This window comes from Salmo salar, chromosome 11 (genome assembly GCF_965601325.2).
Source record: "Salmo salar chromosome 11, fSalSal1, whole genome shotgun sequence".
Classification (NCBI taxonomy): Eukaryota; Metazoa; Chordata; class Actinopteri; order Salmoniformes; family Salmonidae; genus Salmo; species Salmo salar.
Genome location: NC_138301.1, coordinates 10,843,052 through 10,867,623, shown reverse-complemented (window position 1 = coordinate 10,867,623; position 24,572 = coordinate 10,843,052). Strand labels below are relative to the sequence as shown.

Here is a 24,572-nt window from a genome sequence, read left to right as displayed (position 1 = left end):
CACTGCCCTGGGGGAAATTTCAAGATGTGATTCATCTAGACATGGGGATGGAATGTAAAAGAAGACTGAAGTGTTATTAAGTTATCCAGACAGCCATTGTGATGGCTTTCAGTATACAGAATGTTTCCAGAAGAGCTTGCAAAGTGAAACTACTTGCAGTCAGCTACTGTTGTTAGTAAATTAGCCTTTGAGCTTTTTTATTTGTCATGTTCAAGTGCTGTACTTTTGGTTACAGCAGTGCTAAGAACAGTGCTTGGCCCCAAGATGTTCACAGGTTTTGAGGGTCTGTTTGTACTGTGGGTTATGTTGTTTCCATGGAAACTGCATATTAAGGCAGGGTTGGGGGACCAAATATAGAATTTGATGAGCGAGAATATATTTTTTTACTGTTCATGTGGCTAAATGAAATGTCTTCATACTCTAGCTATTTCAGATTCAGAGAGATGTTCAATTCAGAGAGATATCATTTGCCTAACCATGAGGAATAAACAGCAATATTGTGGTGGTGCACATTCTCCTGGCTGAACAGCATAATGGGGATAGTGCATTGAGAGAAGGGGAATGAGATCAGCCTATTTTATTTTTTTACTTTCTGTTGGTGTGTAAAAAAAAAGAAAGGTTATTCTGGGGAGCAGGATTTTTACCTCTGACGTCATTCAGATGTCAGACATGGGTGTGACTGAGTGCAACAGGAAAGTGGTAGTGGGGAAGAGAAGGAAGGAAGAGAGAGCAACTTAGAGATAAAGAACAAAAGAGAGACAGGGAAGGTAAGTATAAATGAAACAGACTTAATACATGAAACAGACATATTCTGTCCTAACCAGCTAACCAGCTAACCAGCTAACCAGCTAACCAGACAACCAGCCTGTACCCTCCCACTCCTTTCTCTCCCTTTGTCCTTAACCCATCCCTCCTCTCATTGAATATATGCAAGTAGACAATGCGGACTGCCTCTCTCTCTCGAGCTATTCGCTTCTGCAGACAGGAGCATTCTCCCTCTGTCTCTGGATGAGGGAACTGCATATTGAAAGTGCTTGCATCCAACTGCTGGTACCCGAATGAAGTGAAGCCTGTCTCCTGAAAAAGCATCCTATTTTTGTGGGACATTTTCTGCAGACTAACCAATCAGCATCTTTATTTGTAATGCTGCCTGAAGAGTAACTTGGACATTTTTAGCTTCCTTTCTTGTTCCTTTTTATTTTTTCCTGTGTTGCCCTTGTTGACCAATATGGTTTTCACCACAGCTGCTGTCCTTGGTGCTACGCTGGGCACTGCGTCGGGCATCCTCACTCTCTGTGGGCTCTCACTGATCTGCAGGTCCTGTAAGAAAGGCAAGCCGGAAAGTGGTGAAGATGCAGACCCAGAGAAGGCTAAACCCAGTGTTCTGCACTCCTCAGAGCAGGTGAGCTGCCCTACTACAGTACTTGCACATAGACTCAGATCTTAGAGAGCTTACTTTCCTGGGAGGGTAACTACCAGCACCGCAGGGGACTTGGTGAACCTGTGTCACTAGGTTTATGTGGCGTGGGACTGGAGTGAATGCCATGGTTATTGAGTGATAACATTGACTAAATGTCATATCACGTGTAGAGCTGTTTTTTTTAATCTCATACGTGATCTATAATTGCAGTGCAAAAAGCTTTGTCCTGTATGTTTGATTTGAGCAACTACAGTTTCACTGAGTGGTAACTACTCTGAGTAGTAACTAACTTACTTTGAGTAACTACAGTTTATCTTGGTAAATAATATAGCTAACTACAGTTGTTTAATACACTGACACAACAACTACTCTTTTGATTTTTGAACAGAGAAGTTGCTGGGCTAAGACAATTCCAAATATCTGCTTATGACAGCCTTTGATATCTCCCTTAACTGATATTAAGATTGTAACACAGGAAATGCAGAAGTTGTCCGTGATGAGATTCAAACACGCAACATTTGGGTTACTAGACGTTTGTGTTAACCCTTTAACCTAACTCCTAACCTTTGTCTTATGTAACCATACCAAACGTAACATATCATACTCATTTGATCGTCCCAGATGTACATTTACTATGTTACTGTCTAGTCTATGCACACAGCCTTCCTTTCCTCAGCTTACACAAGCCCTCACACATGATGCATGCACCAGGGGACACCACATTCCAGTCAGCTTGCTTTTTTGCAGTACTTCAAATGTGCTGCTAAGGAGGTGAAAGAACACTTGCTGGTTGGAGAGATAACAACCTTATTCTTTAGTCCTCCTCTGAATTGTTTATATCCCATTATGGAATGTAACTTAACAATGTGCAATTTATTCCACAAGCATAAATAAAGTTGTATACTTTAATATAATAGCTTCCAGTTACCAGTCAATGTTATCATTTAGAGTTTGATTTGGGAGAGTAATGATGCATGCCCAGGAGAATGGATGGAAATTCTTAGCAGCATAACCATAACTCTCCCATCTGAGTGGCCCACATTTAGCTGACTGTCAGAGAGTTGCATTCACTGTAAATTGGTGTTCCATGTTTTCCTGTGAATTGCCAGACTGCAGTGATAATGGACTGCTATGGCCATAATGAACCCCTCTGGGATTGGTTGCATACGGCAGGCTTGCTGTCTTTGAACTGCACGACCAACACTAAATCTTCATGAAAGCAGTCTACAAACTAGCTGTGGTTTCTCACCACACCTTGTATCATAGTACAGTATTATTAGCCTGTCTTTAACCATCTCTTCCTCCTCTAGTTCAGTGTGGTAAAATCCACAGAGCCCATCCAACCAAGGACATTGTTGAAATTTCCTAAAATATACAAGCCCAAACCATCTGTGACCTCATCTGAGGTCATCAGATACCCTGATCATGCCTCAGAGAAGGGGGGCGAGCCCTCTTCCGAGGGACCCTCGACTGAGCCTGATGCTGGTAACCAAGCAACTGACAGCTCTGACACGTTCACGATCCTCAGACAAGGTAAACCCCAACCAAAAACATACTCCCTGAATTAAACAAGATAAATCCCTTTTTCATTTCCTATTCTTTTCATAGCTTTTATGCCTTCATCATGTTATACAATGTGTTATACTCTTCAGTTATTTAGATTCAACATTTTTCAGGTGAAATTTTACATGTGAATTTTTGAACCTAGATTGAAACCACTTTTTCTCTGTAAATCCGGAAAAAATCTTGGCAGTTTCTTGGCAGAAACAAATTTTGTTGTTGATTACTGTAGTCAATCACTTCCTACTATTGTATTAGAGTTACCACTCACTCAGTGTAGATAATTGTGTTTGAGTTACTTAACTCTATTGCGCTCCCAAGTGGTTCAGCAGTCTAAGGCACTGCATCTCAGTGCTAGAGACGTCACTACAGACGCTGGTTAGATTCCAGGCTGTATCTCAACCCGCCGGGATTGGGAGCCCCATAGGGCGGCACACAGTTGGCCCAGCGTCGTCCGGGTTAGGGTTTGGTCGGGGTAGGCCGTCACTGTAAATAAGAATTTGTTCTTAACTGACTTGCCTAGTTAAATAAAGGTTCAATAAAAATAAATAAATACAAATAAACTCACCTCTCCTCCTGCCAGAGCATTGTGATCAAAGGCTTTGCCCAACTTTCCCTTCTTCCCTCCCTAGTCCCTACACTCATCCACTTAGTGTTATTGATGTGTCCAGTCAATGGAACCTAATGCATGATGGATAGGACTGGTCCCAGAAGGCTAAGAGCTTCCTACTGCTATTCTTGGTGCTTTCTTACACCTGAATGCAGTTGCCTTACAGTAATAGCCAGTTTGGCTATACATAGTTTCTCAAATAATTGTTTCTAAAAAAATTAAAATAAATGTAAGATGCACTAATTTTCATGGTTCAGTTGATGCACACATTTACCATTCCATGTCCCCAGGAAGAAAAATAGCCGGTAATTTCCATATAAAAGGACCCATGAGCACCAACCTGTTAAGTTCATAGGAGCATATCAAATTGGGTGTCAAATGAAAGCTAAGAGTCTATATTTTAGAGAAATGAAAATGTATATTCACAATTTGGAATAAGCAAAGCCTTTGATTTCTGGTCAAAGGGGTCTTAGAAAACATCTAACAGAAAAAGTCTGAAAAGGAAGTAGAAATCAATCAAAACACAATAATGTTGAAGTAAAGATCCCTGCCGACTAAAATCAACACTTATATTTAGTTTTGCTAAATGTTTCTGCTATCTGTAAGTTTAAGAAGAATTGCCTTGTGCCTTGAAATTCCGTTACCAAAAACCCATACATCTTTAAGATATTTTTTTATTGAATTACAAGTAAAGGTAACAAGTAAAGGTAGACCTATCAATTAGTTATAGTGTTTTTACTGATACCAGTTTTGTTTCTGAATTATTAAGCGATTAAAACTTGAAATTTTGTTACCAAATCAATAATGTAATTTCCGAAACATCGGTAATGGAATTTCTGCAATTGAATTGGCTACAGTGGGAAATCATAGTAGTCACAAAACACAGTTGGGTTCACAAGTTTCGAAAGTACAGTACATTACAGTAGAGTACAGTACAGCAAGGAAAAGTAGAGTATAGTTCAGTACAGTACTGGGGTAGAGTTCAGTACAGTACATAGTAGAGCACACTATAATGTACTGTATTGTACTGTACTGAAGTCTACTGCACTCTACTGTACTGTACTGTACTGTACTGTATTGAACTATACTGTACTGTACTGTACTGAACTATACTGTATTGTACTGTACTGTACTGTACTGTATTGTACTGTACTGAACTCTACTCTACTGTGCTGCACTTCAATGTCCAAACTTGTGGAACATAGACGTCTATGATTTGGTTCAGATTTGGTCTGGTCAGGACCAAACAAATTTGGTCTTGTTTGGGGGCAGAGCTCATTAAAATAATATCCATTGTGTAGAATAATACCCAAATATGCAAAGGAGGATATTGCATATTTATACCTTTGTGTACCTATTTAAAAAACATCACCATGAAGAGAATGACATTCATATCCATAATTATGAATTTCTGTGTAGTACAGATCACGGACCCATGAATAAATTCCGTTAACTCAATTCAATTACCGGGTATAAATCCAGTTTACTTACTGTAGTTCAATAACCAAAATAAATATTTTTTTTCAAAGTCAATGTGTCATGTCATAGCTGACACCCCATTCTTTCTGCAGACATTGTTAAGTCTTCATTCGGAGCACATATTTAACAGAGGTTTTGGAAAACGTGGACACATAAAACAACTGAGGGAAATTTGACCAAAATTCTGTTACTAAACTTTGCTTCTGCATATTTCTTCCAGTAAATGCGTTTTTGTAAAATGTTCAGTGTAAATTGTTAAAAGTAGTACTTGTGCATGGAGTTGTATGGTTTGTTGAACTTTGAAATCAATGGCTTTTGTTTGGCATACATTTTAAGTGAAAAATCTGAGTCTCAGCACAATTCCGTTACCAAGGAATTGACCAGCCTTAACACTGTCTCCTTTCCCAGACTCAAAGGACGAAACCCCCTGGGCAAGGGATCTAACCAATGGGATGACAAGAAGCAGCTCCATCCTCCACCCGAAGCTGCATTTCTCTCTCACCTATTATTCCGAGCAGAAAGAGCTACACATCACAGTGATAGAAGGTAAGGCAACAATCTCAACAGTATGATCTGCCAGTATGTCCACTTCATGGAAATTATGAAGGGTGAGGTATCACTAAACATGATGTTGACACTAGTTTACCTATTAAACATACAGTTGAAGTCGGAAGTTTACATACACTTAGGTTGGAGTCATTAAAACCTGTTTTTCAACCACTCCACACATTTCTTGTTAATAACAAACTAAAGTTTTGGCAAGTCGGTTAGGACATCTTTGTGCATGACACAAGACATTTTTCCAACAATTGTTTATAGACAGATTATTTCACTTATAATTCACTGTATCACAATTCCAGTTGGTCAGAAGTTTACATACACTAAGTTGACTGTGCCTACCTTCAAGGCCTACCTTCAAACTCAGTGCCTCTTTGCTTGACATTATGGGAAAATCAAAAGAATCAGCCAAAACCTCAGAAAATAATTGTAGACCTCCACAAGTCTGGTTCATTCATGGGAGCAATTTCCAAACGCCTGAAGGTACCACATTCATCTGTACAAACAATAGTACACAAGTATAAACACCATGGGACCACGCAGCCGTCACAGGAAGGAGCCACGTTCTGTCTCCTAGAGATGAAAATACTTTGGTGCGGAAAGTGCAAATCAATCCCAGAACAACAGCAAAGGCCCTTGTGAAGATGCTGGAGGAAACAGGTACAAAAGTATCTATATCCAAAGTAAAACCAATCCTATATCGACATAACCTGAAAGGCCGCTCAGCAAGGAAGAAGCCACTGCTCCAAAACCGCCATAAAAAAGGCAGACTACGGTTTGCAACTGCACATAGGGACAAAGATCTTACTTTTTGGAGAAATGTCCTCTGGTCTGATGAAACAAAAAGAGAACTGTTTGGCTATAATGACCATCGTTATGTTTGGAGGAAAAAGGGGGAGGCTTGTAAGCCAAAGAACACCATCCCAACCGTGAAGCACGGGGGTGGCAGCATCATGTTGTGGGTGTGCTTTGCTGCAGGAGGGACTGGTGCACAATTATGTGGATATATTGAAGCAACATCTCAAGACGTCAGTCAGGAAGTTAAAACTTGGTCGCAAATGGGTCTTCCAAATGGACAATGACCCCAAGCATACTTGCAAAGTTGTGGCAAAATGGCTTAAGGACAACAAAGTCAAGATATTGGAGTGACAATCACAAAGCCCTGACCTCAATCCCATAGCATATTTGTGGGCAGAACTGAAAAAGCGTGTGCGAGCAAGGAGGCCAACAAACCTGACTCATTTACACCAGCTCTGTCAGGAGGAATGGGCCAAAATTCACCTAACTTATTGTGGTAAGCTTGGGGAAGGCTACCTGAAACGTTTGACCTAAGTTAAACAATTTAAAGGCAATGTTACCAAATACTAATTGTGTGTATGTAAACTTCTGACCCACTGGGAATGTGATGAAAGAAATAACATCTGAAATAAATAATTCTCTCTACTATTATTCTGACATTTCACATTCTTAAAATAAAGCGGTGATCCTAACTGACCTAAGACAGGGAATTTTTACTATGATTAATTGTCAGGAATTGTGAAAAACTGATTTGAAATGTATTTGGCTAAGGTGTATGTAAACTTCCGACTTCAACTGTATTTAAGTACTTCCATGACAGTGCATTTCTTTCCGTTAAACCTCATTTATTAACATTATCAAAAGAGGTAAACAAGCAGATGTCTTCTGCAAATGAAAACAAGGATAAAGGAAAAAACTAAGAGGCAGTTGTCTGCAATAGAATAAATAAATGTGAGGCAACAGTCAATCAAGAGTGACAAATAGATTGAAATTGTAAACGGAGACCTCACAACCCAATCCCCTCAGTGCATCGTGTCTTGTGGAGCAATATTCCAAAGCCATTAGAGTGGCAAAGTGATGACGCACCAACACTGTCACACTGGCTTAATCTATTTCAATATTCTTGCTTCTTTTATGTCCTCCATCTACAAAATAATTGATTTAATTTGTGGTGAGACAAAGCAATCCACCGGCCTCCCCCCTTCATAAGACTGTGGGTGATTTGATAAGGGGTTGAGTAGCTTGGACGCCTTTGCGTTGGCACTCTGTTGGCTGGTCCCCGTATGTGGACGCTTAGCGACTGTAGATGCTGAAGCGTCGCCCAATGAAAAGATCAGCAATGCATCTACTTTGCCTTGCGGGCGGATGGGTGGGTGTTAGTTGGCTGTGGGGTCAGGGTCGGGGTGCAAGCTGTCACACAGTTCATACCAGCATCATACGCCTGTTGAGATATACTAACGGAGGGCACAGGTTCTCTGCAGGCCAGCTATCTGCGAGTCCTGCCTCTTTGGTTTGTTTATCACCTGCCGTGTGCTCAATTATATCTCATTATATCCAAGCCCTTAGCTTCACTAATTACTATTTTTATTCAAGGCGTACCATCTGCTTTGCTGTTAGAGGAACTGTTGGGAGAGACCTTTGCCGGGTCTGCAAAGTGCTTCTGCATTGTTTATCATAAACACATCTACTAGACATACGCATACTGTCCTTATAAATACAATTATAAAATAAAATATTATTAATACACAGCCTATACAGTTCTAAGTGCATTCTACATAATAAGATATTTGGCAGACCTTTGTCATATATGCTTATTTCAACAAGAGGAACTGCCCCTCTCTACCTTCAGGTCTCTGCTAAATGACTTAAATGTAATGTAAATGTAATGTAAATGTAATGTAAATGTCCCTCAGCCCAGGTCTTCTCTGTCCTGGCACCCCAATGGTGGAACCAGCTTCCCCCTGAAGCTAGGACAGCAGAGTTCTTGTCCATCTTCCGAAAAACATTTTAAACCCGATCCTCTTCCAAGAGCACCCACCCCCCAGCACCCAATCCCACAGCACCCCCCCCCCCCCGCACCCCCTTATCACCCTGCCCCCCCTTAAAGAATGCCTTTTGTGAACAAACACTCACACTTTACTCCCCCCTTACTAGCTCTGACTTTGCTAATAGCCACTTTATTGAGGAAAAATGTACTTACTGTCATATGTGGTTATCCCATCTAGCTATCTTAAGATGAATGCACTAACTGTAAATTGCTCTGGATTTTAGTAATTTAGCATCTGCATCTGCTAAATTACTAAAATGTAAAATGTAAAAATGTAATTAAAACTACATCAGTAGACTGCTATTCTCAGGGTTCGCTCCTCCTCTCTCTGTTTCCTCCCTTCCCTCTCTGTCTTCCTCTGTAGCGGAGCATTTGAGTGTGGGGTCGGGCTGTGAGGGCTATGTGGCCGGAGTCCTGACCTTAGCAGCAGGACAGAGGGAGGCCCAGACTTTGTCGCGACGCCTGACCAGCCACACCCGCTGGGAAGAAGGCTTGGTGTTCTCCCTGCCAGGGGGGTATGAGGTGGAGGGCGAAGTGGCTCTCTCCCTGCACAGTTGTGACCACTTCTCCCAGAACACCAACCTGGGCGTCATGAGGTTCAAGCTAGTTGATGTGGGCATGATGTCCAACGCAGACTGCTGGGTAGAACTTCAACCACCAAAACAGGTAGGCTACCTTGTTCTTACCATTGATATATAGTAGACAGCATTGGCCACAAAGTTAAAGAGCAACTGCTCCTAAAAATGAACTAATCCTTTTGAAAATGGCCTATTGGCAGAACATTTATTATATTGTCAAAATTGACTACAAAGTCTAAATAGGGTCATTTTGGTCATGAAGTCAGTTTGGAACTGAAGGTTGAAGGTTGGGTTTGAATTATAATTATGTCAACAAATCATTCCCCGTTTTGCCAAGCTCCACATGCAAATCGCCACTCCTCCCACTTCGCTTCCCTTCTTTAAATGGGGCTCAGTTGTTTCATCGCCCCCAGCCAACATGTTCAAAGGATCACGGCCGTTTGAGACTGAAAATATCTATATGGATTGACCATGCAATGCATGCTTCCAGCAAGAAGCATAGCCAACAACTATGGTTTGCATGCCCTGCCGAAGGTGGTTAGTGTTTGTTGGTCCCCAGTGGTGGTGAGTATACCGGTAGCTAGACCATAGACTGCTGGTTATGTATCTGGTTATGTATATTGATAATCATTATCACTATCATCGCTAACATAGCTGATGTTAGCTAGCTAGCTAGCTGGCTAGCATTAGCCTACCTAAATACAACTCAGATTTGGCATGGAGACACGATAACATTTCAAAAGAAGGAAAATAATTAGTAGGAAAACCTTTTGTCATGACTGTGATGATTCCAGATTAACTTTAGATGCTGTATAAAATTAGCCAGCTAACTAAGATTGAGGGGACCACCGTATTTTAGTTAGCTAACATTAGCAGTGCTAGCTATTTTTTACAAACTTTGCTAGTAACAGTAATGGCAACATTGCCATCTCTCTAAAGTAAATTTGACAACATCATACTATGGCAAAGTTGTATCATACTAATTATTTGGTTACTTTAGCGATGTAATCATATTGCCATGCCACTCTAAGTTAGTGTCTAGGTAGGGCACAAATAAATATTGTTGTTCGAGAGATGTCTAGTTTGCAGCCAAACATGCAGCATATAGAGACCAGCAAGAGGGCCCTCATCTGCATCATGCAGACTTGCCCTTGCTGTGAGGATTCCTATGGCAAGTATCCGGCCAGCAACCTTCACCTGTCTGCGGCAACAGCTTTCACAGGCTCATTATTTGTACAAATACAGAAGGTAACCCACTTTGTTACTTTGATACATTCTGATAACCCAATTGTGAAACATAATTGATGTAAACTGACAATACTTGTTGCTTATTTTCTACTTTTTAGATGCATATAATGTCCAGGGCATAACCTAGCTTGGTGGAACAAGCTTGATCTGAAGTAAAATAGAAAGATGAACGCAGCGCTCAGGTTGGTTCCACCAGGCTAATCATAATCAGTGCTCTGTATGTGTGTGTGACCGGCCAGTATCTTTGATGAGGTGCCAGGAGGTGATCTACGCTGCTATGCTCATCAAAGGGGCTCTGGCAAAGACCTCACCTTCAGCCTCACCTCTTGCCTGCTCACCAACGGTTGTGGATAGGAAGAACAGAATTAGATATGTCTAGTCTGACTTGTTCAAACTTCAACATAACACCGGTATGTGTGTCAGATATTACCTATCCTAACTGCCATTGGTAATAGAACAGTGACTATGTGCATATGTGTTCACAGAAACATGAATGGAGCCAGCACATGAAGACTTGCAAGATGATGGGATGAAGTCCAGACTGATAGATGGGCTTGATACGGATGTCTCCGAATGGAGAGAGATCTTGCACTCTGCATAAACATTTTACTAGAAACAACTTTTACTTGTATTGTCTTTTTTTTAAATTATTGAATGGTATCAGTCAATATGGGGAGGGAGAAACCCTGTGTATTCTGCATCTGATCAGGAAACTGCTGTTGTATACGGGACCCCACACAGGAAGGTATGACCACTCTGACATGTTTGCCAAGGTAGCCCCACTACCACTTGACAAAATGCTGATAGGCACAGTATCTGTATCGACTGGGAATGACAATGAAAGATGAAAGGTACTCATTGTTATGTTAGCAGAACACTGCTTCTACGGTATTATGTAAAGGGTTGTTTATTCTACATGGACCTGCTACTACATTTAAACGTTATCAAAACACTTAGTTTAAAATGTATACATACATTCAGCAATTGCATTCTTCTCATTATTACTCTGTAGGCTACTGACCTATTCAAAGTTTTCTCTGGCATCTCATCATGCATCTGTAGTTATTAAACTCAACCTCCAGGAGGTTTCTTGCGATTGAGTGGGAGGAAACAGCTGAGGGCAAGGTTCTGACAGATGGTTCTGTCTTGGTGGTGGCAAGGACACACGTAAGAAACACCCACATCAAACCACACCCCCAAGCCAACTCAAGTTTGTTTTCTGTCATAGCCGCAGGCATTTCTTGAGGAGTGTCATGAATACGCCGCGAGTCAGGAAGCAGGTGCAGAAAGTGAGTTTAATAATGATAAATGCAGATAAATAAAACAGGAGAAGTGTACAGAACGTGAATCAAATCAAACCAATACTGCCTGATGACTGAGGCTACCGAGGGCTAAATAAAGGGAAGGTAATCAAGGTGATGATGAAGTCCAGGTGTGCATAATGATGGAGAGCAGGTGTGCGTAATGATGGGGAGCAGGTGTGCGTAATAATGGTTGCCAGGGTCTGTGGTTAGTAGACTGGTGATGTCAATCACTGGAAAGGGTGATTGGGAGTAGGCATGACAGTACCCCTCCGCCGCCATCATAGACAGGGGTCCCATAGATGGAGGGGTGTCGAGGGGGACGGCATCAGCCAGGGGACCAGGAGCCACCGGCCTGAGGAGGGAAACGTGAAAAGAGGGTGAGATCCGGTAGTTGGTGGGGTAAGTTGCCTCATTGATCCTCCGGAGAACCTTGAAGGGACCCACAAACCGGGGGCTCAACTTCCTACAGGGCAGGTGGAGTAGGAGGTTCCTGGCGAACAGCCAGACGCGATCACCAGGATGGCGGTCTGCCTAATCCTTCTGACAGTGGATGGCACACTGGAACCACTCGACCACTGCAGGGGCCTTGGTCTGGCTCGGAGTCCACGGAGGCAGGGCGTGCTGATAACCCAGGACACACTGGAAGGGAGTCAGCCCGGTGGAGGAGTGACAGACTGAGTTCTGGGAGTACTCTGCCCAGGGAAGGAACCGGGCCCACTCCCCCTGTCGGTCCTGGCAGTGACTCCTTAAGAATCTCCCCAGCTCCTGGTTTGTACTCTCCACCTGCCCGTTGGACTGAGGCCGGTATCCGAATGTGAGGCTGGCCATGGCCTCCAGCTTCTCCATGAAGGCTCTCCATACCCGCGATATGAATTGGGGGCCACGGTCAGAGACGATGTCCTCCAGAAACCCATAGTGCCGGAAGACCTGCTGGAACAGTGCCTCTGCCACCTGGAGAGCGGTAAGGAGACCAGAGAGAGGGATAAAACGGCAGGATTTGGAAAATCTGTCCACAATAACCATAACAGTGGTGAAACCATCAGATGGGGGGGAGCTCAGTAACAAAGTCTATGGACAGATGGGACCAAGGCCGCTGAGGCACAGGAAGGGGAAGTAGTTTCCCTGCTGGAGCGTGCTGGGGAGATTGGTTTGTGCGCATACAGGGCCGCCCCTCTGCCATAGTGGACCCCGGGTTGGGACGCACCGGACACCACTGAAGCTGGTGCCCCTCCTGGCCGCAATAGGGACTGAGCCCCAGCTGTCTCCGGCGACACCACTCTTCGGTGGAAAGGTGTGTGGCCCCTACCTGCATGGGTTCAGGCTCTGCCTCAGGACAGCTAAAGCAGGAGGGCGAGACGAGAGGTAGAAGAAGGTGCTCCAGAAGAAGGTTATCCAGACGGATGGCCATCGCGATGAGTGCGTCCAAGGATAGGTTGTCATCTCGACACGCCAACTCCGTCTGGACCTCTTTGCGCAATCCTCACCGGAAAAGAGTGCGGTGCTCCGGCTCATTCCATCCGCTGGAGGCTGCCACAGTCCGAAAGGTGAGGGCATACTCCGCAGAGGTCTGGGCACCCTGTTGGAGAACTATCTCCCCTCCCTCTCTGCCCTCTGGGAGGATGGTCGAAGACTGCTTTGAACAGAGCCATGAACCTCTCAAAGGATCCCAGCTCCTCCTTTCCTCTCTCCCAGAAGGCCATAAAAGGAGCCAAATCAGCGGGTGCAGTTCCCCTTTTAATATTATTATATTTTTGTAAATTGAATTGTATAGGACTGTGCTCCTCTTTGAGACCATCATAGATATAATTTGAGTAATGAGGAGTACTGTAACTGTTTATCTTCTTTTGAAGATTGTGTGGTATTATGAGGGATTCTGAATTGGGGTGAGATGTATTGGCTGATTCACTGTGATATTTAGTGTGTTTCCACTAACTATCTCTAACCTGTGCTTCTCTGGGCTGTCAGAAGTGTGTCAGAGGTGTTCATTATAAAACAAAAAGTAGGCGTTGCCATGGCATCCTTCGAGAGCACTTACCCCTCGGTGATCTGATAGTGACTTGAGCCATCCCAGCTCTCAAACTGGACAAATGTTCTGTGGATCTGGTGAAACTGAATACTAGGCACTGTGATCAAAATCATTTTTACTCATGGCCAAACTCATTTATCTCAATAGCTAGGTTTGGTCTGCCTGTCTGTATGGCTACCCTGTAACAAGCACTGTCAAGCCTCCCCAAGATACAGCGATAACCATCCGGCTTTATGTTAACCTAAAGAGGATTTAAGTTAAAAGGACAGCTACTCAAGCTGCTATAGAAAAAAGGAAATCCATTTCACGCCTCAATCTCAGTGACACAGGGAGTATTTGTATATAGTGTTGAAAGGGAGATTGTTGTTGGACGTTTTGATTGAAATCTCTGAAAGGGTTGAGTACATACAGAGAGACAAAATGTATACTGCAAGTTTATTCAGCCTCTGATCCATTTGCAAGGCTGGGAAACCTTTTTTTAAAAAAAGGGATTTATAAGAAACGCAATATGATCTTGTTTCTCTTGTCTTTCGGAACAGCTCATTCTGTCCACCCACAAGCTGTTCTTCAAAACTTCAGCTACAAGGACACCTGAATGCAAATAGGGATTTAAAAAAAAAACAGACAGCTCTCCAGTCTTTCCTGGCTGCTCCATCGTAAGCCTCCAAGCTAGGCAGGAGATCAGAATCTACGTCATCACAAACCCTTGGGATTATCTTTCTTCTGGGATGCGCAAGTGAGCATGAAGTCCTGCCAGGAATCACGAACAGGGATGATGCATGAGAGGGAGATGACGGAGAGAGATACAAGGACGACATGAGAGAAATAAGTCTTGCCAAAGATAAAGAGCAGATAGAGAGGACAGGAGGAGGCTGAGAAATGTAGGGAGGGGAAGGCGGGAGTTTGTATGATGTAGGCTGTGACGCAAGTGATACACCGCTGCGGAAGAATAGCTATAAATGATTTCTAATTGAACACAGTGAGAAGTTTTTCAGCTCTTTATTTAATGGTCATAGCTGCATAAAGAGAACACAGGGGCAGATGGGGCTGGCAGAAGCCAGGGATGACACACACAGCAGTAGACTGTGCTATAGCTCCTCAGGAGATTACACACTATGATACTCCACTGAAGAGAGAAGATATTTGATTTATTAGACGTCCACTGAAAGAGAGAAAAACTTTTTCCTGAAACTGTTGATTTGGATGTAGATGTACAGAGTTATGACTCAGAGAAGAACCCTATTCAAAAAACAAGACTACCCCATTCACTTTGCATCGATTACTTACCACTCATGTGATCTATTGCTCACAACAAATCAAAGAGTGAGTCAGGCTGCTACTTTAAAGGGTTTACTTGCTATGGATCACAGACTATAAAGGGATGCTCAAGCTGTAAAATTGTACTGTTGCTCTTTGGTGCTGTTAAAATGATGCAGTTAACATGTCATTTTCAAGCATCCCCTAAAAAGCCAATAATGCCTCGTCTATGCTGCATATTGGCTAATGCATAATCCTTGACTTTTTGTCCATTAGTGGGCTCCCTATTTTTTTGTGTGGCCTGTTTCAACATAATACGAACCTCTTCCTCATATGTGCACTACTGGATGACCAAAGACCCTAGATATCAATTACTTTCACTAATCAACCCTCCGCACAGTTTGGGTGTGCATGATAACAGTTTGACAAAAGGTGGCGTGTTGACTGTAAAGCCTCTCCTACACACATATTACGTATTACGTTTATATGATATTACTTTTACGACAGACTCTTTCCTGGTTGTAAGAGTCTCTGATATTCCACTTGGTAAAATGACATATTGGGACATATTGCAGTATGTGTATGTAACCGATGGGAAATGGCTAGCTAGTTAGCGGTGGTGCGCGCTAGTAGCGTTTCAATCGGTGACGTCACTCGCTCTGCGACCTTAACTAGTTGTTCCCCTTGCGCTGCAAGGGCCACGGCTTTTGTGGCGCGATGGGTGACGATGCTTCGTGGGGTGTCAGTTGTTGATGTGCGCAGAGGGTCCCTGGTTCAAGCCCAGGTTGGGGCGAGAAGAGGGACGGAAGCTATACTGTTACATGTAGGAAGACCATTTACCAAAGTGGCACGATTTCAGATCAATATGAGATTCATCAGAAGCATAATTGCAGGGATTAGAAGGATTTGTGCCTAATGAATCCTAATCTTCCTGAGGCACAGAGGTGACACACAGCCATTCATCCTGTCCATTTGATTACTAGTGAATCAGACCTTTGTGTCCGTTAATGATGGTGTCAAGGTAACAGGCAGGCATTGCTTGTTGATATTTGTTCTAACCTATGTATATTAAAGTCTGCTGTGTGTTGAAGTTTTCCGCTGTGTGTTTTTGACATTATTTCCAGAGGAAACGTTTTCATGTGACCTGTTCTAATCACAGTGAATTGGTGTAATTGACTATAATCGGCAGGACATCCAGTCAGCTGGAGAGCTCCTGCTGTCTATAAGTTACCTGCCTGCAGCCAACCGGCTGGGAGTTGTGGTGATGAAGGCTAGAGGACTACAGTCAGACAAGCTGAAGGACTCCATAGGTACACCCTGTTTATTAATATAACCCATTGCAGCTCATACTGTATGACGCCTACAACTGCTCATTAAACCATACAACCATGAATGGATAGTCCATCCACAGGTTGACGATAGAGTATGCTAAGATAGAAAAATATTTATTGGTTGATTTCATTGTAGTGAAAGCCTCGTTCCTTGTTCCTAGACCTGTCTGTGAAACTGGCCCTGAAGCACCAGACTACCAAGCTGAAAAAGAAGAAGCAGACGCGACGGGTCAAGCACAAGATGAACCCAGTGTGGAATGAGATGATGATGCTGGAGGTTCCCCGCGAGCTGCTGTCTAAATCCAGTCTGGACTTGGAGGTGTTGAACCAAGCAGGTCCTGTTGAGCAGGAGTCCCTGGGCTGCTGCCAGCTGGGTTTACAGGCCTCTAATACTGGCCTCCAACACTGGCAGCAGATGCTAGACAACCCCCGTAAGCAGATCGCCATGTGGCACCCACTGTATGACTAAGATAACCACCTGTCCGCTTTGCCCTTCCAAATACCCAAATGGGGGGGCAAGTCAACTGCCCTCCTGGATCAGGATTTAGGAGCCTAAATCTATTTATCCACCTATATGGAAAGTATCCCATTACCTGCAATTAATTATCCCACAGCATCCCATGACATATCAACAATAGCATACACCAAACTGAAATGTCACTGAATATCACAGAATTTCCAAAGAATACCAATTATGAACACATTTTATATATTCAATGAAACTCATCAATGCAATGTAATACTTTGCCTACAGTACCTATACTTAACCACCTCCATGATCTGTTTTTATAGCTGAACAGAATAAATATGATAATGCCTGTGTTTTTGTGTTATAGGGGATTGTGTATATGGTATGTAATGGTATGATAAATATCAGTGAATTATTCTACAGTAGAGCTGTCATTTTATTTGTAAAGTGATGTATTCACATGCTTGGAAAGCAATCGAGAAAATGCACCTAGCAGAAACTTAAAGGCCAGCCAATATTGAACGGATAGGAGATTCAAAAGCCCTGTGTACTACTGAAAGGACAAGTATTAGTATTCATAGATATACTGTAACAGTGATGGAATTACAGTGGACTACATATTTAAAGTTTATCTTATTACACAGGGTCTAAAAACAGCAGCTAAAGTTATACACAGGATGTATAAAAAAAATCATGCAGTGTTTAATCAAGTAATATACTGTATTTGTCATTTTTATGAATATGTGCAGCTGTATTTTATCTTAGGAGAATACGAGAGTTGTTATACATGTTATATTTAAAGTAGTTACAATACAACTATCAACTCAATTTCACACCTGTTTCCATTCAACCCACTTTGCTTCAGTTATGTACAAAAGGTATTTTTCTCCATTGTGGTTTTACTTTTACATAGCTTTTGTCAAGTGAACTGCTATAGACTGCGCCAGTGAGGAACATACTGTGTAATTTGAAAATGTACACACTGACACACAAAATGTGTGAAAATAAAAAATATCTTCAAAATATGGCATGCCAAAATCTGATTCTAGCAGGGGCGGAAATGCCGGGGGGGACGGGGGACACACGACCCCCCCATCCTGGGAAAAATATGATTTGTCCCCCCCAATATATCACTGAAACATAACTATGTAATTTAAATAATATTAATAATACGCAATGAAAGCAATTGTGCTGATTATAGACACTTAATAGCTCGTTTTTAAGTTTCAAAAGATTGCGACCCCCCCACCCTTTGCCTCACAATGGTTTGATCCACTGCCAGTTCCTTAGCTTGCGAGGTAACGTAGAGGTCGTATCTACTGTCTGAAAGGCACTCAATGCACGTAACTGACGTGAGGTTAATCCAGTCAATCGCGCACACACACTAGCTGAATATGCAGAGCTAGCACGCAAATATTAACTATTAAGCTAGCTAGTACCTATTCCATTTATGTGGCGTCGTCAAAGATGGAATCTTTGCTATCGTCAATTTATTTCAAGATCAGCATGCATGTAAGTTAGTGCTTCAAAGTCCCTGTGATAAGGTTAGCGATAAACTGAACAGAACTACACTCTCTTCTACCATTTTTTTTAAATATATTTAATGGTCTCGTTGCAAAAGCTAAATTGTCGCAAGGGAACTTTTATTTATATATTTTATTTCACCTTTATTTAACCCGGGTAGCAAAGATTATAGCAAACACCACTGAATTGGTGCTCGCTAGCTTTGCAAATTCAGCTATTGTTAGAAGCCAGCCAATATGAAACAAACAATTAAAATTACAAAAGTTTGCAGCATATGTTGTGTAAATGGTGAACTCATACAGCTGTCAACTCTTGTCACTGCAATCCGTTTCACATTTGCTAGCTACCTTTTAGATCGAAGCCCATATAGAATGATAGAAGATAAGATGATAGAAGGCCATCTCCTACTGTAAATAACCTACGTACTGTGTGTGTGTAGCCAACCAGGTAGAAAAATGGCAGAAAAATGACAGACATCAGAGTATTTTTCAGTACACCAAAACGCAAAGTAAGAACCCTAGTAGCCTAATATCTCAAAGACTAGTTGATAAAATGTTCATAAGAAAGAAATGAAATTCTAATGGAAATGTTTCACAATGATGTCATTAGGCAGAGCAGGCAACAGATGGCACACAGACAGCAGAGTTGGGGACAGATATGCAGGGACAGACTGGCAGAGACAGGGAGTCTCAGGTCAGTTTGTTGAGTCTTTGTTTGGCAACATTATGAAAGGTTCTCCATTTTTTTGACTTGTAAAATAGGAACATAATTGGAAAATGCCATGGATACCCCCACTCTCAACTTAAACTGGTGACTGAACTAAGATTTGTTAAAGGCAATGGTATTGCTGTTGTGATTAGTTGTGTAGTTTTGGGTACCAGTAGTTAGGAGTACGGCAAACACCTTATTTCTTTGGTTCCTCAATATACATTTACCATATTAAACGTAGGCTATGTGTTACAGCACTACTTTTGGTGTCCCCCTCAGGAATTGCTCTTGAGAAAATGTAATGTAATTGTCCCCTCCAAAGTTGATATCAGATTTTCGCCCCTGGATTCTAGGCGACTTGTACTGAGGATGTGCAAATACCCAGGCATCCAGAGAGCACTATGTACAGTATCAGCTCCTAACACCACATCCGGGCAGATATTGATGTAATATATCTATTTATTGATACTTCCTATCCTCAGAGCTCATTTTGCGTAACTGAACCTGACGTAACTGAACCTAGTATACAGTAGCTCGCTTTTCATAGCTGAATGAGCACTACCATTATCATGTTGAGATGAAGTTCCATATTAATATCACTCATCCAAGCCATTTAACAAAAAACAAAGATTTCCTGTAACAGACCAGAATATAATCAACCTATTAAATAACTTATTGACTACTAAAGTATGGCTGTTTCACATGCAAGGTGTTGAATGTACAAGAACACTGGTAATACTGTATGCTGAGTTTTTTTGTTGTTGTAAAGCATATCACCCTTAAAGTGGAACAAGGGGTTAATCGCAGTCAATACACCTACGTAAACCCTACTCACAGTACGGAGCCTACTCCGACTCACAATCACAGGCTTATATTTTATGCTGTAATAAAAGTGTTGCAATTTCCATGTTAAAATAAATGTCAATTTTTTTCTATTAAATAATTTCAACAAATTTCTTATTTTGTGTGTTATTGTACTTAGGCCTTAAGTCATCGTTTGTAGATATTGAAAGTTAGGTCTTAAAAAAATGTACATCTTCATGAGATTTTGAATGATCATTTGCCAGATTGTTTTAGTATGCCATGGCCATTATATTCCTGCCTATTTCTTAAGATATATGCTTGTGTGCAAGTAGTGCAATCATTATGCATGCAATGGTGTGCAATGCGCATATACTTTATAGCCCTAAACAACAGCACTTCCAACTAATGATGTAGCTACATTGTTATGTAAATTAACTGGTGCAGAGGCAGTGGTTGGATATAAAGTAACAATAAATCATCCAACGTTTCCAGGCAGTTGTCTTTTTTAATATATACTGCTCAAAAAAATAAAGGGAACACTTAAACAACACATCCTAGATCTGAATGAAAGAAATAATCTTATTAAATACTTTTAATAACCTCCACCTTTAATAAGATTATTTCTTTCATTCAGATCTAGGATGTGTTGTTTAAGTGTTCCCTTTATTTTTTTGAGCAGTATATATATACACACATTTGAAGTCGGAAGTTTACATACACTTAGGTTGGAGTCATTAAAACTCATATTACAACCAATCCACACATTTCTTGTTAACAAACTAGTTTTGGCAAGTCGGTTAGGACATCTACTTTGTGCATGACACCAGTAATTTTTCCAACAATTGTTTACATACAGATTATTTCACTGATAATTCACTGTATCACAATTCCAGTGGGTCAGAAGTTTATATACACTAAGTTGACTGTGCATTTAAACAGCTTGGAAAATTCCAGAAAATGATGTCATGGTTTTAAAAAATTGACATCATTTGAGTCAACTGGAGGTGTACCTGTGGATGTATTTCAGGGCCTATCTTCAAACCTATCTTCAAACCCAGTGCATCTTTGCTTGACATGGAAAAATTACCTCCACAAGTCTGGTTCATCCTTGGGAGCAATTTCCAAACGCCTGAAGGTACCACGTTCATCTGTACAAACAATAGTACACAAGTATAAACACCATGGGACCACGCAGCCGTCAGGAAGGAGACGTGTTCTGTCTCCTAGAGATGAACGTACTTTGGTGCGAAAAGTGCAAATCAATCCAAGAACAACAGCAAAGGACAGGATTTTGTTGTCCTTAAGCCATTTTGCCACAACTTTGGAAGTATGCTTGGGGTCATTGTCCATTTGGAAGATCCATTTGCGACCAAGTTTTAACTTCCTGACTGATGTCTTGAGATTTTGCTTCAATATATCCACATCATTTTCCTTCCTCATGATGCTAGTCCCTCCTGCAGCAAAGCACCCCCACAACATGATGCTGCCACCCCCGTGCTTCACGGTTGGGATGGTGTTCTTCGGCTTGCAAGCATCCCTCTTTTTCCTCCAAACATGACGATGGTCATTATGGCCAAACAGTTCTATTTTTGTTTCATCAGACCAGAAGACATTTCTCCAAAAGTATGATCTTTGTCCCCATGTGCAGTTGCAAACCGTAGTCTGGCTTTTTTATGGCGATTTTGGAGCAATGGCTTCTTCCTTGCTGAGCGGCCTTTCAGGCTATGTCGACATGGGACTCGTTTTACTGTGGATATTGATACTTTTGTACCGGTTTGCTCCAGCATCTTCACAAGGGCCTTTGCTGTTGTTCTGGGATTGATTTGCACTTTTCGCACCAAAGTACGTTCATCTCTAGGAGACAGAACGCGTCTCCTTCCTGAGCGGTATGACAGCTGCGTGGTCCCATGGTGTTTATACTTGCATACTATTGTTTGTTCAGATGAACGTGGTTCTTTCAGGCGTTTGGAAATTTCTCCCAAGGATGAACCAGACTTGTGAAGGTCTAAAAAAAAAAAATCTGAGGTCTTGGCTACTTTCTTTTGATTTTCCCGTGATGTCAAGCAAAGAGGCACTGAGTTGAAAGGTAAGCCTTGAAATACATCCACAGGTACACCTCCAATTGACTCAAATGATGTCAATTAGCCCATCAGAAGCTTCTAAAACCATGACATCATTTTCTGGAATTTTCCAAGCTGTTTAAAGGCACAGTCAACTAAGTGTATGTAAACTTCTGACCTACTGGAACTCTGATACAGTGAATTATAAGTGAAATAATCTGTATGTAAACAATTGTTGGAAAAATTACTTGTCTCATGCACAAAGTAGATGTCCTAACCGACTTGCCAAAACTATAGTTTGTTAACAAGAAATTTGTGGAGTGGTTGAAAAACAAGTTTTAATGACTCCAACCTAAGTGTATGTAAACTTCCGACTTCATCTGTACATACACACATATGTATGTATATACAGCTCTGGAAAAAATTAAGAGACCACCTCAAAATGATCAGTTTCTATGGTTTTACTATTTATAGGTATGTATTTGGGTAAAATGAACATTGTTGTTTTATTCTATAAACTACTGACAACATTTCTCCCAAATTCCAAATAAAAATATTGACATTTAGAGCATTTATTTGCAGGAAATAATACATATGGAATCATGTAGTAGCCAAAAAAGTGTTAAACAAATCAGAAAATATTTTATATTTGAGATTCTTCAAATAGCCACCCTTTGCCTTGATGATAGCTTTGCACACTCTCTCAACCAGCTTCATGAGGTAGTCACCTGGAATACATTTTAATTAACAGGTGTGCCTTGTTAAAAGTTAATTTGTGGAATTTCTTTCCTTCTTAATGCATTTGAGACAATCAGTTGTGTTGTGACAAGGTAGGGTGGATATACAGAAAATAGACCTATTTGGTAAAAGACCAAGTCCATATTATGAACAGCTCAAATAAGCAAAGAGAAACAACAGTCCATCATTACTTTAAGACATGAAGGTCAGTCAATACGGAAAATTTCAAGAAATTTGAAAGTTTCTTCAAGTGCAGTCACAAAAACCATCAAGCACTATGATGAAACTGGCTCTCATGAGGACTGCCACAGGAAAGGAAGACCCGGAGTTACCTCTACTTCAGAGGATAAGTACATTAGAGTTACCAGCCTCAGAAATGGCAAAAATTGCCCAAATAAATTCTTCACAGAGTTCAAGTAACAGACACATCTCAACATCAACTGTTCAGGGGAGACTGTGTGAGTCAGACCTTCATGGTCGAATTGCTGCAAAGAAACCACTACTAAAGGACATAAATAGGAAGAAAAGACTTGCTTGGGCCAAGAAACACGAGCAATTGACCAGTGGAAATTTGTCCTTAGGTTTGGAGTCCAAATTCAAGATTTTTGGTTGCAACCGCCGTGTCTTTGTGAGACGCGGTGTGGGTGAACGGATGATCTCTGCATGTGTAGTATATATTATACTACATACATTCAGTGAGCTACAGTAGAAACGACATAACACGACATACAGAAACTATTATAACGTAATAAGGCACTTACTTTGATATGAATGCACACATTTCCAAATGTATTATCATGTAGTAATGAAAACAACAATGAATGTGATGCGGGCACCAGATGGAAAATATGAACACGTATGTGCAGGTCCTGTTTTGACTGGAGATGCGCAAATTTCTGTAGACTTGATTTGCAGAAACAATTGGTGCTTAGGGAAGTTTGTCCGGGTCAGTAATGACCAAAAAATGTGTTGTCCGCAAAAGTGAAATGGCCTACTTTTATGTGAATTAATAAGGAGGCGGAACACACCTGTTAGAAAATAATTTGAAATTGACAAGTTGAAACAGTCTATAAATAAAAACAGGCATCGTGCCTTGGTTTGAGAGCAGCGCAGATTAACTGTCCTGTTTGAACAGTTAGCGTATTCTGACATCTCGTGCATAAAATAGATATTAGATGTATTTGGAACTCCAGTATGAAAAGGTCAACAAAAACACTTTCATAATTTTTTATATTTCATACACAACGGGTAGGATGGAGACTTCGTACATGTAGTGTGTATACTTTTCAAGTTACAGTATTTCCTTTATAATTTTTCTTATAACATCACAAAATAACAACCAAAATTACATTATTACTCTTTAGATCGCCTCTGACCATTCCCCACATTCTATGTTCTAAATATTGTTACAATATTTGCCTTAGAACATGTTAGAGTTTCGTCGGGAAATGTCTGTGAAAACAAAGGCACATTCCTGTGTGATTTTGGAGAGGGAGATAGCTGAAAGTTCTAATCCCTGATTTTACAATAGGGTGTGAACTGTCAACCCCCCACCAGCTCCGACCTCCCCCTCTGTGGGTGAGAGGGTCTGGCCGAAGACATCCACTGAAAAGCTAATCCGACCCATCTGGATCCTCACAGTACAGTCATTACACACCCTTTGCCTTGATGACAGCTTTGCACACTCTTGGCATTCTCTCAACCAGCTTCAGGAGGTAGTCACCTGGAATGCATTTCAATTAACAGGTGTGCCTTGTTAAAAGTTAATATGTGGGATTTCTTTCCTTCTTAATGCGAGCCAATCAGTTGTGTTGAGACAAGGTAGGGTTGGTATACAGAAGAGATCCCTATCTGGTAAAAGACCAAGTCCATATTATGGAAAGAACAGCTCAAATAAGCAAAGACAAATGACAGTCCATCATTACTTTAAGACATGAAGGTCAGTCAATCCGGAAAATCTCAGGAAGTTTGAAAGTTTCTTCAAGTGCAGCCACAAAAACCATCAAGCGCTATGATGAAACTGTCTTCCATGAGGACTGCCACAGGAAAGGAA

The 24,572-nt window shown here is 41.4% G+C and overlaps 1 protein-coding gene across 1 annotated transcript; it reads left to right on the top strand.

Moving 5' to 3' along the window:
- Positions 1-781: 781 nt before the first annotated feature.
- LOC106561962 (synaptotagmin-13) lies at positions 782-19,870 on the top strand. Its single transcript, XM_014126455.3, has 6 exons — positions 782-1,402; positions 2,731-2,953; positions 5,478-5,615; positions 8,837-9,138; positions 16,075-16,195; positions 16,378-19,870. Exons 1-6 carry the CDS (start codon positions 1,229-1,231, stop codon positions 16,683-16,685), a joined length of 1,266 nt encoding a protein of 421 aa, XP_013981930.1. The 5' UTR covers positions 782-1,228; the 3' UTR covers positions 16,686-19,870.
- Positions 19,871-24,572: the final 4,702 nt, after the last annotated feature.

Excerpts from the sequence above, each read along its gene's own strand:
- LOC106561962 (XM_014126455.3), top strand. The coding sequence starts at position 1,229 with ATGGTTTTCACCACAGCTGCTGTCCTTGGTGCTACGCTGGGCACTGCG. Across the intron at positions 2,954-5,477 it reads GTTCACGATCCTCAGACAAG|ACTCAAAGGACGAAACCCCC; the intron begins GTAAACCCCAAC and ends CTCCTTTCCCAG. Across the intron at positions 16,196-16,377 it reads CAAGCTGAAGGACTCCATAG|ACCTGTCTGTGAAACTGGCC; the intron begins GTACACCCTGTT and ends CCTTGTTCCTAG.